We start from the raw sequence: 20296 nt of genomic DNA, 5'->3' as shown, positions 1-20296 counted from the left end.
TGAGGCCTTGAAGGGTACAAACCAGCTGGAGAGGTCATAGAGCGGCACATGGAGAGGATGTGGCATCTTTCAGTGGAAAGGCTATGAAGGCTGCTGCGGGAACAGAGAGGGTGATGGGCCTCTCAGGAAGGGAGGAGAAGGGGCCCAGGGATAAACTTCTGGAAACATAGACTTGAGTCCAACATAAGGAAGTACTTCTTCTGGAAAGTACTGTCTAAACACCAGCTGGATGCCTGGAAAGGGAGGGAGCTCCCTGTCTTGGAAGGTGTGCAAGCCTGGAGAGGTGGGTGGGAATGGGGAGGGATGTACTTCTACAGTGGAATGGGTGGGTTTTTAAGGGCATTTCTACCTAGTGAGAGGCCTGAGTAAGTTAAGGGCCTGTTTTGGGGGACTTTGAGACCCTACAACCTTCAAGAGAGTTTGTAGGGGAGGCCACGGGGCCTTGAGCAGAACTGGCTATCAGAAGTAGTGAGAACCAACGTCTTGATTGTTAGGAAAACTTGGCCATGGGTCCCAGCAGGGTCTTAGCCACATATCAACGCTTGGCAAATAGGCTGGGAAATAAGAGCAGTGGCCAGGCACTGGCCCCGCCATGCCAGGGATGAGCTAGAGGGCTGCGGAGACATGTGAGTCCGCTCCATCTGTACAAATAGCTCAGGAATGTATGGCGGAGTAGTTGTGCTCATGAAGTTGGCCTCTTTGCCTCGGAGCACTAGGCTATCACAGGAGCTGCTGGAGACAATGGACAAGAGCAAGCCATGGAGTGCTCAGGTTGCTTTCAGCCCCAGACCCCGGGTTGCAATGGGAACGAGCCAGGATCCCCAGTGGGTCAGCTCTGGTCAAAGGAGGTTGGAGTCCAAGGCTTTCCCTTTCTGCTGAGGAGGAGAGAATAGATCGACTTCCCCACACCTGAAAGGGTCAGGGTTCCACCTGAGGAGGAGCTTCTGTACCTGTAGCTACCCAGAGCCAGCAGGCAATGGGGGCCCAGACAGCCTTTGGGGGCCAAAGCCCCAAATAACTCTGAACAACTTGTCTGTCCCTGATGCTCCCCAACATGGGCAGTGAACACCAAATACGTGCTCTTGAAGAAAAGGTGTGTGTATGTGTATTTGTGCGTGCTATTTTAGGGAAACAGTTCAGCTACGTGACGGGCAGCTTATCATGAATGTGAAGAAGCAAGTCGTTCAGGGGAGAAATGAGGCCAAGTAAAGAAGTGAGGCTGGGAACTGGTCTGAGTTCAAGGACCCCATGCTACCCCAGCCTGTTCCCAGGGCCAATGAAGGTCCCTAGGGTCTACGTAGCCTTTGCTAGACATGGATGGGGCCTGGCCTGTGGGCTGGATGGGCAGCTGGGAATGTAGAAACAGGCATGGAGGCAAAGAGAAGGCAAGGTCTGAGGTCTTCCTTAGTCCACATGCGCGTGGGATGGGGTCCATTGCATTTAGGCACTCTCCCCAAGCCCCACACTCCATTTGCTGAAGTCTCAGAGTCACGCGCTACCTGGAATGCGTAGAGATGCATGGCTGCACAGGCACGAGGCTTAGCCAAGGCAATGGAAGAAAAGGGAAACCAGCGGCCTGCACGAACACTGCCCCCCCCCCTCCGCAGGGAGACTCTTGGGTCTAGACGGCTTGGCAAGGCTAACAGGGCTGAGTCACATGTGTCTGGAGCTGGAGACGCGGGCGCCAGAACTGGAACATAAACGTGCCCAATTGGAGGGCCAGGTTGGGGGAGGAGGTGATCCACTTCGCCTACTCCCTGCCTTCCCAGTCAAGCCTCAAGCCTCAATTTCTGCCCAGCCTCTGTCCTCTGCCTGAGGCCCACCTAAAGGGGCAGCCCAGATTTCCGAGTCAAGTTGAGCCCACGTTTTGGAGGAGGAATCAATTGGAATTTCCGGCAGGGACGGAGGATGAGAAGACAGTGGTCCTCACCACACCATGGCTCTGCGGCCTCCACCAGCCATGTGGGCCAAGTAGAACCTTTGTTTCCAAGGCCTCTGTGCTGTACGTGGTCCTTTCTAGGCCACCTTCCATTGGCACCCGCCCCACGACCTCCCACACCTTGCATGTGAAGGCCTGGGGTCCTCTACCCTGGGGATTGGTGATTCTCACTCCCCTCTGTCCTATCCCCAGCCATCATGGTCTGTGTCTGTCCATCCTTCTGCCTGTCTGTCTTCCCCCTGCCTCTGGTCCCAGGAAGGCAGCCCAGAGGATGAGTCTGTGAGTCCCAATCGTAATTGCCTGCTCACAAAATCATCTGCAAGCAAAGTCCTTTAATTGGGAGCAGATCCTCTGAGCTTTCAATGACATTAAAACAAAACCAGTTTCCTCTAGGGAAGGGCTGCTGGCAACAGGAAGAGAACACGGAAAGTCTGCCTTTTTCCGTCTGAAAGCTTTTAAGGAGTAAGGCCCCTTCCTGACATACAACATAGCTGCTTTTACCCTGAAACTTGCCTGTGTGTGTGTGTATGCAGGAAAGCCTTGTATGTACACACATGTACACATACATTTTACTCAGACAAGATGTGGGAGGCTCAAGAATGTGCCTGTTCCCCCTCTCTGGAGAGTCCCAAGGGTGTGACAAGGGCTACTGAACCATTGTTCTGCCATGGACCCAAGCAGAAGAGCCTTGGTTGTAAGTTCTACAAACATCTGGAAGTTCCTTCTAGAAAGTTGGCCAGTCTGAAAAGCAGCTTCAAAGTCCACTCGTCGAGGTAGGGCAGGCATGAGCTTGGCTTGCGCCATTCACTTCACCCATCTGGGCTTCTCTCCTGGACCACACACCATCACCTGTCCCCTGCCTGTTCCTGCTACCTGCACACATCTGTGCTCCACCCTGCTGCCCAGGGTTCAGAGTTGTTAAGGGTCCCTTTTTATCAAATGTCCAATTGTGTGAGGAAACCACAGTGATTCCCTTCTCCCCCTCCCCACCTTGTATTATTTATATATTTATGTATGTATTATTGATGGGAATCTACTCTGTTCTCATAATTCAAAATTGTTTTCATGTCTTGGCCCACTGACTACCCTCCAGCCCAATCTCCAGCCCAGAATCTTAATCTAAATATGAAAGCCCACTTTCCCCCATTCCCCCCGACCCCCGCAGGTGGTAGGCGCCTTCAACATAGGTTTAAACTCTGGAAACTCTTTGAGCCATCCAACTACCTGAGTCCCTGTCCCCACCCCCCATGATCCTACTATGTCCCTCCACCCCTGCCCCATTATGCCTCATGTGTCCTAACTCTCCTCAGGTCACCTTGACATCCCTCTTCAACTTTCCATTAAAGTTGATCTGGTCTGTTGAATTCGTTTTCTGCTCTTTATTTTAACACCCTCATTACTCCATTTTCTATTATTATTATTATACGGGCAGTATTGGGGTTTGAACTCAGGGTCTTGCACCTGCTATGCAAGTACTTTACCACTTGAGCCATACCCTCAGCCCAGCCAGCTTCATTTTGTCTGCAAGGATAAAGGTAACGTTAGCCAGCCACTTTTAGACACCTTGCTCACTCAGACTGCTCCAACATCTAGTCTCTTTGCTGCGTCTCAAAGTAGACCAAACCCTTGTCTGCCTTAGTGCCTTTACATGGGACATCCCTCCTATGTAGAAGACTCTTTACTGGAATTCCTTTTGCATGGCTTTGTCCTCTTTATTCATATCTCTGCCCAAGTCACTTTCTCACGGTCCTCATCTAAGTCCCTGTGGAAAGTGTTGATTCTTCTAGCTACCAGGGCCAGCCCCTTTGTTTCTGGTAGAGTCCCAATGTGCTCACCAAGTGAGCAGGCGCTCAAGAATGTTGCATGAGCAAAGAATGTCTTCCCATCCTCCTTTAATGAAGGAGAGTTCTCCTCTGTGCATGAAGCTCTAAGGAGAGTTAAGGGACAGGAAGCATTGCTTTGTCATTCTCCTTTGTCACTTTCCTGCCAATTTGATTCAAGTTGCAGAGAGAGAATGTGTGTGTGTGTGTGTGTGTGCGTGCGTGCGTGCGTGCATGCGTGCGTGCGTGCGCGTGCTCATGTGCGAGCATACGCAAGAGGGAGTAAGCCATATGGAAGAGAAAGGAAAGGAAGAGAAGTAGGGTGGGGGAGAGAAAGGAAGGGAAGGGGAGTCCCTTTCTTGTCCTTACAAGTTAGGCATCTGGAAACTACAGTGTTCATAGCAGATTCTTCTCCCTGCCTGCTCTCAGATTCTCCAACTTTCTAAGGACAGCGTTTTCATCACTGAGGCACTGAGCAAAGAGGCTTGTTCTGTTCCTAGGATCACATAGCCAGGCAGTCCCTAGTAGAGCAAGGAGCCCAACACTCTTTCCAGCAACCCCCAGGCCTCATCCTGGTTCCTGGAAAATCCCAATGCCTCTCCCACCCTCCGCTCCAGACACCGGCTCAGGATCCTTGCTGGCCTGAGGCCCTGCCTGGCTCAGCACTTGATCCAAATGAGCTCTTGGGAGGGGGGGGGGGGCGGTGGCGAGGGCAGACAGAAACTTGCTGGGAATCTCTGGGTTTGCTGAGCCCTCCCTGCCCGCCCCCCACGGGCTGGCTCTGCTCTGTGGGGGGGGGGGGGTTCCTTCAAGGTCTCAGAGAGCACTTGGTATCCCAGCAGGAAAGAGTAGGTGGCAGACCATTCCTCTGGTGCCTATTCAGATTGACCTCGGGTTCCTCAACCAAGGGCAACGCAGGCAGGACAGTACTCCATGGGACCTAGAAATAGAGATGACCCTAGGCCTTAGCCCTTCCTGTCTAGGTGGTAGGAAGAGATGGCCCTCCCTCCTCCAGCCTAGCTGTGCCAGAGAAACCTGGGAGCAAGCGTCCCCCCACCCCCATCCCAAGTAATGGGAACCAGATGGCAGGATGTTTAGTCAGCGCCTGGGGAGCGGTGAGAACAGGGGAAATGGGTAGGGGGCCAGGATTCCAGAATCCATCCCTGGGCAGGGGGAGGGGCAGAGTGAGGGCTCTCATCCAGGGTCACCTCAGATGATGACTGGACTAGGCGACTCGGTGATGGGTGTGGAGCCCCATCACCCATTCTGTAAAAAGGGGTCTCCTGGCAAACCTTGCTGTCTTGGTGACTGACGATGGCACACCTCCCGCCTCTTTTGCCTAAGGGCTTCCTTCCTCCAGCTTCAGCAGCGCCCCTCCAGACAAATGCTGGGTGTGGGCCATCCTATGTCACCCACGGGGTGCACACTCAGCTAGTGGCCTCATCCTTGGCTCCCAAGGCGTTTGCTCATTACTCACAAAGTCCCTGTCTCTGGTCCATGGGTGGCACCGTCCCAAATTCAGACCATAAACCAGAGCTCTGCATGCGGAAGTGGGGAGAGGCGACTGTGGACCCTGTGTGGCTCTTAGCAGGATGGAGCGGGGGCTCCTCAGGGCAGCTACTCCTATGTGCCCTGGCTGCTCCCCACTTGCAAGAATCCTTCCCTACCTTAGCCTGCTCACACTCCCTCAGGACCTCAGGATACCTGAATACCCAAACACCGTGCCTGGCCTCTGCCCCTCACCCACTGCTTCCCCTTCTCCCCTCCACCCAAGCCTGGCCCACAATTAACTCATGGCTTCAGATCGCTTCCAAACATAAGTCAACACTGGACAGGGCTGTAGGAAAAGCTTCCTCAATGCTGGCCCTAGGAGCCAAGCCATGTGGTGAGCTCCACGCGGCCGCCAGCCCCAGCTGCCTGCTGCCCCCAGCTCTCATAGATGGGTTTGGGGCTGTTGCTGCACATGCCCTGCTCCAAATGATCTTTTGGGCAACTGTATAGACATCCCCTTTTCTTTGCCCGTTGCTCTGCTATCTATTCCTTTGTCCCTACCCAGCAGTGTCTTCTCTCAGGCCCAACATCCTTTCTGCCTCGTGCCACCCTGATCTATGGAGGCCCCTTTGACCCAGAGTGTTGTGGGAGGTACCAGGGCACCTGGGGCATACGGCTCTTGGCTAAGGAGTCTGGGGGAAACTTGTAAGATGGCTTCCCTACGTAGTGCCTAGGGAAGGATTGGGAGTTCATAGAACTCCCAATCGGGGTGCCACAGAACTTCCAAACCATCCTTCCCCCATTTTGGAGGGAACAAGTGGGAGGGAATGGCAGGCAGAACGTTTGTAGGAGAAGCAGGAGCCAGTCCCATCCCAAGTCAAGCCTGTGCCCCGGTAGCACTGGATTATAAGGGCAGAGGTCCATGTTCATTCCCCATGCTTTGCCACATGTTCTGCTTCCTCTACTGATATCTATGGAAGAAGTCCATGGGGTTGGTAGGTTATAGAGAAGCCAGACTCACCATTGTCCTGGCACCTGCCCTCTGTTCTTGGGATCCAGGAGGCCCTTGCCCCTCTCCTTTCCCAGCCATGGAGGTAGGAGTTGGCAGTGTGCACTGGGCATCCTGCTCCATGGTGGGCCTCACAGGCCTGCTGTATGTGGAGACAGAAGCCCTATTCATGGGGGCCACTGGGCCTGGGCCAGTGAAGAATCAATGCAGGCCTTACAGGAAAAGCAGGATCACTCAGGTTTGGGAAAGAATGTCTGTCTTTCTCCTCGGGTGGTAGCAGAGTACATTGGGGTGTTGGGACAAGCCCAGAGAGGTGTTTGTTTGGCAGAAGGGATGCTGGGGTGGGCAAAGGCAGCTCCCAGCTCCACAGCTAGGGACTGGCATTCAGGAAGCAGGAACAAGACTATTGCGAGCCGTCCCCCATCTGTGTGTGTCAGTGTCCCACCCACCGTGGTCATCACTCCACCTCCTATACCTCTTCATGCTCATGGAGGCAATGAAGGGTATGCTGTTCCTCACCCTGGCTCTTTGGATGGGGTGCTGCTCTGAGGGGGCACTGGCAAACGAGGGGCTGAACCTGAGAGAGACCACAGCCTCACAGACCCCACTAGGTTTGCCTACCCTGCAGCTACCACTCAGCCAGTCCCGGTCCTCCAACGGTGAGTAGCTGGCACCAGCAGAAGAAGAGTGCCTTGTCCGACTACTGTAGTACCCCTTGGGCTGGGGAGGAGGGGAGGAAGCCAATTGCCCTGAGAGTGCCACCTGGGGCACTCAGGCAAAGCCAGGAGGGACCCATGTCCTCAGGAAGGCCCCCTTCTGGAAAGTAAAGGGGACTGCAGATTGGGAAGCCTGGGCCCACTGTGTAAGATGGGACATGGAAGGGGAGGGGCTGCAGAAGGGACCAGGGTTTATTGGACAGGGGATTGAGCTGGCTGCCCTGAAGCCTTCCAGGACAGGGAAACTGGGGGTGGGAGGAAAGGGGAGTTGAGAATGTAGAGCCTTCGGGGGTGGGGGGAGGGCAGGCAGAGCTTGGCTCAATGGGTTCTGGAACAAGGACTCTGACCTTTGTCTCATATAGGCTGGTGGGTTGGTGTTGTGTTTGGTGGTCACACTTCTGCTCCAGGCATATGGCAGGAGGGGTTGGTGTATGGATCTAGAACCCCTCCCCTGAAGACAGAGCAGGGGGCTCCAGGCTGTAGGAGCAGGGGAGGCCCCAAGGATTGCCACCTCTCTTTTACTTTTAAGATTGTAATGCAATAGTTTTGCATTTAGTGCCCATTATTATTATTATTATTATTATTATTATTATTATTATTATTATTATTATTATTATTAAAGTAGTTGTACAAACAGATTTCAACTCCATAAGTCAGGTCATGAATTCAATTATCAATGTCATCCCTTCCATGCATTACCTCTTATTTTTCCCCTCCCATCTTTACCCTCAAGTTATATAGTTCAATTCGGTCCCTCTTTTTTCTTTTCTTTTTTTTTTGGGGGGGGGTTGGTTGTGGGGCTTGAATTCTGGGCCTGAGCACTGTCCCTCAGCTCTTCAGCTCAAGGCAAGCACTCTACCACTTGAGCCACAGCGCCACTTCCAGATTTTTCTGCTTATGTGGTGTTGAGGAATTGAACCCAGGACCTCATGGATGCAAGGCAAGCACTCTACTACTAAGCCCCTTTCCCAGCCTCTGTCCCTCTTTTGAAGTGGCTGTCAACTCCTCAAGCTGGCCTTCAGGTTTGTCTAGCCCCCAGCAACCTCTATCTCCCAGCAGGCACTGGGGCAGCCTCTCCCAATGGCCAATAATGCCATCTGGCAGCAACCCCTTCAATCTCCCCAAGGCCCATGCAGGGTCCCTGCCTACATGGGGCGTAGGATTAGAGGGGTACTCAGAAGAGACAGCCCACTCCTCTGTCCTTCACAGGCTATGAGGGGAGTGATGGGAGGAGGAACCCAAGATCCTCTAAGTACATGAGGTCCTCAGCCCTAAGGCTATTACTGAAACTCTCCTGGCTCTGTAGACTAGGCCCAGCCTGTGCTTTGTCCCAACGAAGAGCACAAAAGAGCTTTCTCAATTCTGCCAGGCAGGCAGCACTGCCAGATGAGGCTACCCAAGCTCTTTATGACATTGGGCAAGGCTCTGTGCTCTCTCACTCTCTTGCTCTGCCTCCCTTCTCTTTTTCTCTTTTCTTCCCAGACAACCTCTTTCCCTCTCTTCTCTCCTCACTGTTTCTGGTGTTCCTCAGAAGAGGAGAGATAGCAGAGGTGGTCTGAGTGGAAAGGGAGGGTACAGTGAATAGCCCACTCGAGGGAGAGGAGTTGAGGCCCCTCAGCCATGGCTAGGGGGCGTTCCCAGCCACCCGAGCCCATATGGACTCTTGTGCAGGTCAAGTGAAACCCAACCCCAGGAGTGGTGACTCACACAGACATGAGGATGAGCAGCTGTACTGGTGGCAGGCTTGGCCCACACGCAAGGATCCATCTACCTCTGCCCGGAAGACATCCCACAGGACATGGCTGCGGAAGAGGTCTCCCCCAGTGGCCTCAGGGCAGGAGCAGGGGCAAAACAAGGGGCAAAGCACTGAGCAGGGTCACTCCCAGGCCACTTCTGTCCTGGGGGCTAGGGCAGAGAAACCCCAGATTGAGAAGCTCAGGCCCTTGCAGACCAACAGGACTCCGGAGAGGGTACTGGCTACCAAGAAGGCTTGGAGCAGGAAGACAGGAGGTCAGGAAACCTGGAGAAGAGGTCCAAACACTGAAAGGCTGCCCAAAGGTGAGGACTGGCCTGGTTACATAGCTCCAGGTGATGCCTGCTAGGGGTGATGGGGCCATATAGTAACCATGAGGTGGCCAAGACGTTATCCATCCTCCATCACTCACACTAGTGTCACTAGCTCAAGTCCTGCCCTATTCTCTGTGGCCAAGGGAGAAGAACCCACCAAAGCAATGTCTCCTCCCAGTTTCACTCACCCCTCCCAGCCTCAAGGCCCTGCCCATTGGTTGAGCCCTTGTTGGTGACCAAGCCAAGACTGCCTCACTCTTTCTCCAGGGGCCTTGACCCAGAAGAAGGACTACAGCAGAGGCCAGGGAGGTGGGGGTGGTAGCAGCAGCAGCAGCAGCAGCAGCAGCAGCAGCAGCAGCAGCAGCAGAAGCTCCAAAACCACAGGCCATGGGCAAAAGGGGCTAGCAAGCAGGCAAGGGCATGCACCTAGGTTTGCAGACCTGCACACCCTGGAGCAGGCCACGCCCTCCTTGCCAGCTTCATGCCTCTTGGCCCAGGCAACGATTGCTTGTGGCAATGTCAAAATGAAGCATGTTCCTGCCTTGACTGACCCTGGCCTGACCACATTCTACCTGTCAGGTGGGTGGCCCGTGTTTTAGCATTCATCCCTGCAGCAAGGGTGGAAAGGATGTGTGCCTGTGCTCTTCCACTGGCTTCCTCGCTCTCTAGGCACTCCGCAGCCAGTGTGGTTGTCCCACCGCACAGGGCATAGCTCATCCTCCCCATGGGTCTTGGTGAGTAGTGAGAAGATGCCCTCACCTGAGACAATCAGAAGCCCTGTCTTCTCCATAAGAGCGGGGAGAGGGGGGAGGGCAGGGGACTGGGGGGCATAGGACATGGCTGCCTCTCTGTGTACAGAGAATGAAATTGTCAAGATCCCAGCTCACACATTCCTGGGGCTTCCCAACTTGGAGTGGCTGGACCTGAGCAAGAACAGACTGCACACTCGAGGCCTGCACCCCCATGCCTTCAAGGTATGCCACAGTTTCTCCACCTAGTCTCCTGGGTCTGGAGGAGGCCTGGCAGGTCTCAGACGTTTATTACCTGGGTGCTTGTTACTCTGCATTGGGCTGCACAGTGGAAATGCTGGGGGGGGGGGCAGGCTGGCAGGAGGTACTACAGGAAGCACCTAACATGATAGTTCCTGTGATTTGGGGTGCATGATCTATTTCTGGAACCTTGGGAACAGCATCAATATGGGAAAACAGGCCACCCCAACAGGTTTGGTTCCAGTGGGAATGAGGAAGCCACAATATAACCGAATAGAGGTGCCCCTTGGCTAGGATAAGCCCAAAGCCATGTCCAGGAAGGCCTACATCCTTTTTTTTTTTTTTTTTTTTTTTTTGTCGGTTGTGGGGTTTGAACTCTGGGCCTGGGCGCTGATCCCTCAGCTCTTCAGCTCAAGGTGAGCGCTCTACCCCTTGAGCCACAGCACCACTTCCAAGGCCTACATCCTGACCAGCAGCATGCCAGCCCCCAGCCAGCTCTTCTCTCCTCTCAGAACCTGATACGGCTGAAGCGGCTGAACCTGGATGGAAACTCGCTGTCTGTAGTGCCCACCTTGCCTGCCTCCCTGCAGGAGCTCAAACTCAATGACAACCTTTTGCAGAGTCTGCAGCGCAGCAGCTTCCGAGGTACGGGAAAAGGGGCTGGGCCTGGGAAGCTGGGAAGCCAAGTAAGGGTGGTGATGAGGGAGTACCATGGTTGGTCCACTCACTGAACCCCTCTCTGGCCTACAGGACTCAGCCAACTGTTGACACTGGAAGTGGAAGGGAACCATTTGCATGATGGGGACATCTCCTCATTGGCCTTCCAGCCCCTCCATAGCCTGCTCTACCTGAGGATGGACCGGAACCGACTGAGGACCATCCCACCTGGCTTACCAGCATCCCTACAGGTAAGATAGGAGACCCTAGGATGGGACTGAGGGCGATGTTATTACAGTTAAATCACCAGAGTAAACCATCAGGGGATTTCTATAATGGAAGTCACCAGGCTTCAGAGACTCTGCCTGAGCTAACTTTCTCAAAGCCCAGACTTGGGCCTCCTGGACTCTGGATCCATTGGGTGTCCCTGAGTAAGGTCCATATCCTCTTGGGGTCACACAGTCCCCTGAAAGTCCATTCCCCTTGGTGGTACTCTCTAGGGATGGGTCTTAAAGGTCTCTGAGGAGCCATGGCCTAATAGGAAGATGTTCCTGGAATTCTTTGCACATAAAACCATGAATCTGAATATCATAGAGATGATGATGTATGACTTCCAGACAGGGCTGGATAAAAGGGGGACAGCCAGAGCCAGGTTCTGGCTTGACTGACAAAAAGTGGCAGGTGGACCCTCGTCATGACCCTTGGCCCTAGGAGCTGCACCTGGGTACCAACCTCATCGAGGAGGTGACTGAGCATGTGCTGAGTGGCAGCCACAACCTCAGTTCCCTTGTACTCAGCAATAACCAGCTCCAGGAGGACCGGATAGCACCCCGTGCTTGGATTGATCTCCCGTAAGTATCTGCCTGAGTCAGGCACATGGAGGCCAGAGAGGGAGGAAGAGTCTCCTAAAACCCAGACAGCCGGCAAGTCAGAAAAAGAGGGTGGTAAGCACCATGAAGGCCATGTTAGCTGCAGAAGGCCTGGGCACAGGAGGAAGACTTATTGCTCCCTTCAACACCCATGCCCATGCCTGTGCTTGCCCTCCCAGAACCCAAGAAGTATACAAAGGTGGGACACAGTGGTGGCATGCAGAGCTGGTCCTGACGTGAGGGCAGCTATGAGGCAACAGGGGCAAGAAGGGATGCAGAAGGGAGCAAGTAGGGCAAAGAGAGTCATGTGCTGTCCAGGGGCTGCCTTCACTAAACACTGCAAACTGGGTGGCTTCAAACCATACAAGAGGATTCTGTCCCAATTTTGGAGGCCAGACATGCAATCTAGGTTGGAGGCATGTGCTTCCTCTGAAGGCTCTACAACAGTAGCTTCCCTTTCCTCTTCCATCTTCCAGTGGTCCCAATATGTGTTCCCTGGTGTTTTTCTTTGAGGGTGAAATGGCCACCACAACCTGACTTATTGGGGGCTTAGTTGGCAGCTGGTGGACTTTCAAAATGAGTGGATCCTGAAGGCTCTGATCCGGTCAGGGAATTAAAGCCCACATGGTTTCACAATATGATGGCATCATTAGGAGATAATGAGAAGTACGAAATAGGGTCTAAGTTGGATAAAGCAGATCACTGGAGGGGGCAGGTTGGGGGCTATATCTTGTCCTGGCCCCTTCCTGTATTTCTTTTGCTCTGTTTCCTCTGTTCTGTGATGTGAGCTGCTCTACCACACTCTCATGCAAACCTCTGACACCACAAGCTAAAGAAATCTTTCCTCCATTTAAATTGTTTATATCAGGCAGTCTGTCATCACAATGAGAACGCTAACTCACATACTTGGTTTGTGGCTGCATCAAGCCAATGTCTGCTTCTGTCTGTACATAGGCTCATTGCCTGTGACTGTCTGTCTTCTCTCTCATCTGTCTGCTCTATGTGCACCTGTCATTGTATTTAAGGCCGGTCCAGATAATCTAGCATAACCTCATCTCCACATCCCTCCATTCACTACATCTCCAAAGAGCCTCTTTTTTTTTTTTTTTTTTTGCCAAATAAGGTCCCATTCAAAGGGCCTGGGGACTAGGATAAGAGTTCATTTTGGAGAGCTGCCATGTAGTCTGAGACAGCAGCTACCAGAGGGAACTTCCGGAAGTTCAAAGGTACCTACTACCACCCAGGGCCTCTTCACTACAGGAGAGCACTCTAGGCCTTGGCCTCGTGTGCCAATCTTGGTGAAATCACCCTATTGACTGGCCAGTCTTGGACCTCACCACTCTGCCTATCATGGTAGAGGCCTTAGATAGCTCTCACAAAGATGATGGTCTTCCAGTTCAGCATCTAAGCCTGGCAGAGGGCTTTCTGCCCACACATCTTCCCTTGCTCTATCTGTACATATACCTTTAGGGCGGAATTGTTAACCCCACTACCAGAAAGGTCTAGGATGACTTCTCATTCTAGTTTAGACAACTAGGTGAGGGGTGTTGGCACTTACAGACTGTGCACAGTGAAAAGAAGCTACATGGCTAAGGAACCGAGACCACGTTTGGGGAACAGTTTGGAAGGCCAAAGGGAGGCTGGGTGCCAGGTAAGAGGCTAAGGAGAGTCTGTTGACCACCAAGACAGGGTGGGGCTGGAGTGGAGAGTGGAGGCAGGGTCTACAGACAGTCCCACCCTTCATTCCCTGGACCAGAGCCTCCAGCCCTGCATTCTCTTGTTCCAGGAAAAAGTTACCAGGACGTTTGGGTTTAATTATTCCTTTTTCCTCCCCCTCCCCTCTCGCCAAGGGGGCAAAGGAAAGCAGACAGCAGCCTGGGAGGGGCCACCCAGCCACGTTCCACTCCGCCGCCTGCCGCCGCCACTGCGGGGCCTGGGCAGGGGGCTGGCCGCCAGTCAAGCCCAGGCAGCTCAGCTCCTGCCTCTCCTGACTCCAGGCCTGCTTGCCTTGTCTCCTCTCTGCTGATGGAAGGGGCGGAGCTACAGCCCACAGGGGCAGGAGGCAGAGCTGCCCAAATGGCTAATTCCGTACTGGAGCTGGGGTGAGGGAGGATCACTGAAAGAAGCCACTTTCCCAGCTCTGAAACATTCTAGAAGCATTGCCACCCTCTGCTCTTGCAGAGCAGCAGGGACCAGGGCTCACTGGCTGCTGGAGGCAGAGCGTCTAGGATCCACCATGGACCAACGCGTGGTAGCTTGGTGAGAAGTGAGGGTGGTGACCTGGCGTTCCCTATCAGCCCTGATCTGTCCCTCTGGAGCATGGACACTAAGGGCTGAGAGCCCAGGCATCTCTCTGCCCGTCTGATTCCTGAATGGCTGCTGAAAAGGCTAGCTGAGGCAGGGGGAGGAGAAGGGGAGTGAGAGAGGGCTGAGGGGACATAGCCCAATGGTGGATCACATACCTACCCTTCTCTAGGGCCTGGGCTCCATCCCCAACTTGGCAAAGGCAGCAATGAAAGGGAAGATTGACAGAGATACAAGGAGAAGGCTCTGAGGCTTTGGACAGGCAGGGAGGAGATAGATTTTAGGTACCTCCCTGTGTCAGCTGTCAGGCCCAATAGTCCAGGAGGCCTGTGACAAGGATCAGAGGGAAGGCAAGAAGTGAGAGAAAGGTCTGCTACCTCTATACTGAGGGTTAGTGTAGCTGGCCCCAAAGGCAGCAAGGAAGGCTTCATCTAGCTCCCCAATTGCAGGCCAGAGGGGGACACAGAAGCCACCCAGGGCGTAGCCTGAGTCAGGAGTCCTATAAATCCCTGCTACCTAGGGTGAAGTGGAGATGGGCCCATCACCCCAGTTCAGAGTTCCAGCCTCTGGAGCTCCACTGAAGTCAGGAGTGAGTGGGACTCTCAAGCCACCAGCTCCCTCCTCACCTGTGTCGTCCACCCCCTAGGAAGCTGAAGACCCTCGATCTGTCTCATAACCTGCTGGTACATGTGCCTTCCTTCCTGCCACGAGGCCTGAGACACCTGATTCTGCATCACAATCTCATCGAACGCATCCCTGGCTATGTATTTGCCCACATGAAGCCAGGCCTGGAGTTCCTACACCTGTCCCACAACAGGCTGCACAGTGATGGTATCCACAGAGTGTCCTTCTTGGGCTTGCATGCCTCCCTGGCAGAGCTGCTGCTGGATCACAACCAGCTGCAGGCCATTCCACGAGGCCTCCTGGAGCTTAAGGGTCTGCAGGTGCTGCGCCTGAGTAACAATAAGATCAGGTAGGGCCACCTATCTGCGCCCATGTCCAACCCCAGCCAGGCGCTGGCTAGGGTAGAATCCTCACCCACAGCTCACAGAAGCCTGAGAGAGGATGGAGGGGGAGGGGGAAGATCGTTTCCTCTACCCCCAACCCATGCATCCATCCATCTTGGTTGTCATGATGAGAGGCTGTGCTGTGTGAATGGCTGGCAGACCCAGACAGCCAAGATAGGACTTTGGACAGATTAGGAAGGCAGAGTGGCAAGGACTGGGGCTGGGAGCCTCGTGCTGAGTGGTCAGTTGAGAGTGAGCCAGGATTCGGCCTGATCCTCCCCCCAACTTCAGATCTCTGTGCCTCCCCTCTAACTATTCCACTCACTGTGAGGTTCTATTTTTGCAAGATGTTTGCCTCTCTTTTTCTGGGCCCTTCAATCTTCTTCTCACAGACACGTGCCTCTGAATTCCATCTGTGACACACGTGTGACCCAGGACTCCAAACTTATAGCCACACACCTGGAGAACAACCTCATTGACCGGCGCCGCATCCCACCCACTGCCTTCTCCTGTATCCGAGCCTACCACAGTGTGATCATCCAGCCCCAGCAGGGAGAAGAGGACTCCTAGCCCTACCCCAGCCACCTTCGCAAACATGTGCACTGCTCATTGGAGGGCAGCACCCCAAACCCAGCTCCACTTGATGTTTGCACCATTGGATAAAGATTTAGAAGCTCCCATTGATTTGGTTATGCCCACTTTTTATGACTGATGGAGGCTCTTTCAGTTAGCAAATAACCCAACAGAGGGCAAAGGATGAAGAGGGACTTGACTGAATTAAATGCATCTCCTTCAGTCCTGTGTTGGGAATCCCTCTCTCCTTCTCTACTAGATTTAGCACACACACTGCACCTCTTTGTCCATGAGTTTCTGGGGCCCGACCTTAGACAGTGCTTCACCAGAGGCTTGATTCCCATAGCTCCTTGGAGAGCCTCCCCACATCCTACCCTCACCAGGATCCTCCTTTGCTTCAGGAACCATCTGTAGCTGAGCTCTCTCATGCAGGAAGTGCCTGTGTCTTAGACCTGGACCCACAAAGGTAGGTTTAGCTATCTGGTGCAGGCTGGTTATGGAGGCCATATGCCACACTTACCTTTTGTCCTAAAGCTACAGGAGCTAGTGACTACTGCATGATAGCACCTCGGAGGGAACACACTTTTGCTTCTCATCTCAATCTAAGTTCCAGGATCCCCATCCTGGTCCCTCCCTAATGTACACCCAGTCCTGGGCAGCTTTCTAGGTCCCTAGGGCCTCACCTGCATCTCACAGATGGGAGACTAAGGTATAGGTAGGTAAATGAACTTGCCCAAAGACACAGGGCCCACTCACTGTGCAATCAGGTCATGGCCCTATGGCAACCTGGTACCGTAGGAAGGGTAGTAGTATCTAGTCAACAATGATTAAGAACTGAGTTCCTTAGTCTGGGCAAAGCCAGGCCTGGCCTTGGCAGTTTCCCTGCCTGTGAAGAGACCACAGGGAAAGGGTCAGGGTCCCTGGGTCAGCCTCCACCGCTCACAGTGCCATGGGAACAGGTAACAGGCAGGCAGGGTTGCAACAGGAGAGGGGCAGCACTACTGCTTTCATGGATGTGGAAGGTTGAAGGCCCCAAAGATGCCCACAGACACCTCCCTACCACCAATTCCAACTGGCCTCTGAACCTGGGAACTCCATCTTGTCTTGGTCCCATTCGTCAGCTGAATCCTTCCCCCTCCTCCCCCACTCGCACATTCTCAGCAGAAAAAAGGGCCAGAGTTGGAGGGGTGCGGAGAGAGGCCTGGGAAGCTAAGCTGGTGGAGTGTTTGCTTTGGATTCATCCCTGCATTCCTTCTCCTCCCGGGTCTGGGCCCACAGATATGGCACTTCCTGTTTGGGCTGGGTCAGAGGTCATCAGCCCTGGAGGCGCTGGCCCTGCTTTTTCAGCTCTCTGAGAACCCACCCTCCCCAGCTTGGCCACCCCAGCCCCTGCCCTTCCTGCTCTGGCCTCTTGGTCCTCCAGCCCCCACCCATTTTGCAGTCAGTTCAGGCCTGGGAGGGCAGGCAGCTCCAACATTCTTTTCTCCTCATTTTTACCTCTGCTGTGCAGATGAGACAAAGAGGCCCACAGTCCCAGGCCCTTCCTAGACCTGGGGAGGGGGGGGGAAGGAGAGGAGAGATGGTCCCCATGTGAAGATGGATGGGGTTGGCATTCCATTGGTGATGCCTAGGTTCATTTCACTTCTTAGGAAGCAGCTGGGGCCGCTAAAGAGTAGCAAAGTTTCCCTCCCTGACTTTCCCTACTCTGAAGAAGGAGACTAGCCCTGGGAATTGTATCAGGTGCTTGTGTTCACCACCTGGACTTAGGAGAAGCTAGCCCCATGACCAGCTGGAAATTAGTCTGGTCCTCAGTTGGGACAAAGGGACCTGGTCTTTATGTGTAAGCCATCATTCACTAGAGCTGCTCTGCACACCGGCATGGTTGAGGTGGGGACACCTACTCTCTGTAGCTCTGGCTCTTTTCCAATGCTCCAAGAGAGCCAGAGCTGAGCACTGGGAGTGGGGGGCAACATCTGGTATCCAGGAATTTCCACGATGTGATGATCTAGAAGGGTGAGAGTTTGGACTGGCAGCACTTGGACACCCCCAGCCAGAGCCCAACCTAGGGAGTAAATTCAAAACACAGGAGCCTGGTGGCAGGACCCAGCCACCTCCTGCCCACTCCCATGCTCCCACTGTCTACCAGTTCCTTAGGCCCACACATGGCATCCTCATGGCATGGTTAGTACACTCCCCTTCAGGCAGGTGCTGACTGTCTAAAGGCACAGTATGTAGGTAGCCCAGTTAGTCAGTCTAAGGTACTAATCCTCTGATGTGACATGGTGCTACTAAGGGGTCATATGATGAGAAGGGAAATGCTCACTGGGCCCCAGATTGAGACTGGAGTACAGAGATAAAGGCTTTGAGACAGTGGGGACAAGGAGGGTTACGTATAAAGCCAATAAGCTTAAGTGGAAAATGGAAGGGAGGAGCCATATGCTTATTGGGGCTGGGCCTGTGACTCCTGCCAGGGACCTCATCAGTGGGAACTTACAAGTGTGCTCCACTCGTCCCAGTCCAAGTCCCATCAACCTCCAAATTCTTCTCCAATCTTCCAGTCTCCCTGCCCAACTTGTCTACATCCTGTTCCAAGCTTCCCACCCCAGTGCTCGGTAAGCCTTTCTCAAGACTCCTCCTCCAGAAGCAGACTCTGGAAGGAGTGGTTAAGGTGTTGTGCCCAGCCCCCACTCCCGCTGCCACCGAAATGACCACATGGGGACAACCTGGAGACACCAAGTTGCACAGTCCTCAGGTCAGGTGCTGCTCTCTACGAGGCACCTTCAGGTTGGAGTCTGACCCCAGGGAAGGCCCTGGCCAGATCCTCACTGGCCCCACTTAAAGCCTCTGAGTTCTACAGGCTGCAGGCAGAGCCAAGGCAGCATGCTTGGGTCCTTCCTTGTGCCAGGAGAGAGTCCACTGTCCTAGGTGCTTCGTCCACTCCCTCTAGCTGCTCTGCTCGGCAGATCATCCACAGGGTCACAGCATAGCCAAATCCACTTTTCCTCCTCTGGCCATGGCTCAGGCCATGCCTCTAAAGATAGCTAGACACAGGCTGGGCCTTCAAGGAGCCCCCTTTGGGCCCTGAAATTACAGCCCTGGTGGCCTGGAGGGGGGTGATGCTATGTGATTATGTCCTCAGGGGAAGGTCAAAAAAAGCTCCTGGCATGCACAGTGCCAACTTTCACCAGCCACGCCTCTGCGATCAGCACTGGGAAGCTTCCAGACAGTGGAGGCTTGGCTTACTAGTACCGCCTCAGATCCTACCTCTTGAGCAATTTGGCTCAAACCAAGTCCCTAACTGCCATACTCCCTGCACCCAAAGGGTCTCCGGGAGCGTCCATTCTCTGCCACCTTATACCACCTGTTCTCATGCTGGTGGTACTGGTGGTGATGTGGAACACCCTTTGGATCTGTGGGTCTGGTGCTCACCTGCCCCTGCTCAGCTGCTGAGACTGTGGGCATTGACAGGCTGGAGGGGGCAAAGAGGTCCCAGCAAGGCTGTGGATTTGGGAAGCAATGCTGAGAAGGTTTGCTCGCTCAAGAAATACCCCTGATATACCTGTGATGTGTTCCTGTCCAGGCCTCCTCCCACCCATCCCCACCCCTCACCCCCATGTCCTAGGTCATCTTCTGGCTTCTTCAGGCATGTCCTGGCTCATGGTCCCACAGCACGGACCCTCTCCAGGGACAGATCTCCTACCTGTCTCATGCCCTCCCAGTAGCTCGCCACTGCTTCCCAGGTCTCTCCTCTGCTTCCCAGGTCTCTCCTCTACAGGAAGACAGGCATTGGTCTTTCCTTTCCCAGAGGCAGGACAGCAGGTAGATGGGTGGAGCTCCAGGTGGCAGCTTTCTCAGCAGCTGCCACCCCTGTGGAGGGTTTTCTAGCAGCCTCTGGAAGCTCTACCCACAGAGCACCTGCCAGTCTCCCCACCCTGCCCTCCAGGGACTCACTCTAATGGCCAATGTCTCATGCCCAAAGGAGACCAGAGGCCTGCCCTTTGAGTGCCCCTACTTCTTTCCCGAGCCTCCCCATTCTAGCTAAGGCACAAACAGCTGCAAGCCAGCTGTGAGGGGGATGTGCTGCAGCTGACGCCGGCTCCTTCAGACACAGGCCAAGGAGGTAGAGGCTGGCTGAGATGCTCCTGCTCAGGGAGAGGCAGCCTCCCTTCCTCTCAGTCCTTTTCCTCTTTGGCCCCCTCCTTCCCTCTTGCTCTTTTCTCTTCTTCCTCTTCTCTCTTCCTCCCTTCTTCCCTCCTCCTCTCAAGCATGGACTCTGGTGCACGTCCTCTGCCCTGCCCTCCATCAGCACCTGCCAAATGCTCTTCCCTAGACTGCCTGATGAGGGTCAAGGCTGCTTAGAGAAGGAGGCCAGGATATAGCCTAGCCTGGCCCATGCAAGACCCCTTTCCCCAGCAGCAGAGCTGGCTGCCCACTCCACGAGTCTGAGGCGCTAGACTCTTTCTCAAGTGAAGAGGGCCAAGAAGCAAGAGAAGGGGCTTTCCCAGGCTGAAAGGCAGGTGAGGCGAGTGGGCTGGTGACAGCAGCAAGGCCTTACCCCACCTCTAGCCCTCTGGGGAGGCATACAACGGAGGGCTTTGGACGCCTGTCTCGTGATGGTGTAGAGTCACACATGGGCTGGGCTCTGAACTCAGTCTGTCACTGGTCCCTGGGGCACTGAGACAGCTGTGCATTTGACTCCTCCTCAGGAATCCTAGGGGCCTCAGGAAATTCCTGCTCTTCCTTCCTGCCTTACCCCCACACACCCGTTTTCTTCACTCCCCACCTCCTCCCAGCTGCGGGAGGACAGAGGGCAGTAGGCCGCCTGCTCCTACTCTGCTGGCTGGAAAGATGGCTT

At 54.2% G+C, this 20296-nt stretch overlaps 1 protein-coding gene across 1 annotated transcript; it reads left to right on the top strand.

Annotated features, from left to right (window-relative positions):
- Nucleotides 1-8630: 8630 nt before the first annotated feature.
- On the top strand, nt 8631-15438 carry LOC138839372 (extracellular matrix protein 2-like). The gene is made up of 8 exons (XM_070038946.1): nt 8631-9033; nt 9310-9621; nt 9901-10016; nt 10544-10676; nt 10782-10939; nt 11400-11539; nt 14508-14834; nt 15261-15438. The coding sequence occupies exons 1-8, from the start codon at nt 8631-8633 to the stop codon at nt 15436-15438; spliced, it is 1767 nt and encodes a 588-aa protein (XP_069895047.1).
- Nucleotides 15439-20296: the final 4858 nt, after the last annotated feature.

The sequence above is a fragment of the Dipodomys merriami genome, unplaced genomic scaffold (assembly GCF_024711535.1).
Source record: "Dipodomys merriami isolate MVZ:Mamm:240054 unplaced genomic scaffold, mDipMer1.0.p SCAF_3, whole genome shotgun sequence".
Lineage (NCBI taxonomy): Eukaryota > Metazoa > Chordata > Mammalia > Rodentia > Heteromyidae > Dipodomys > Dipodomys merriami.
Note: the sequence above shows the minus strand (reverse complement) of the source record. Positions and strands in the feature narration are given on the sequence as shown.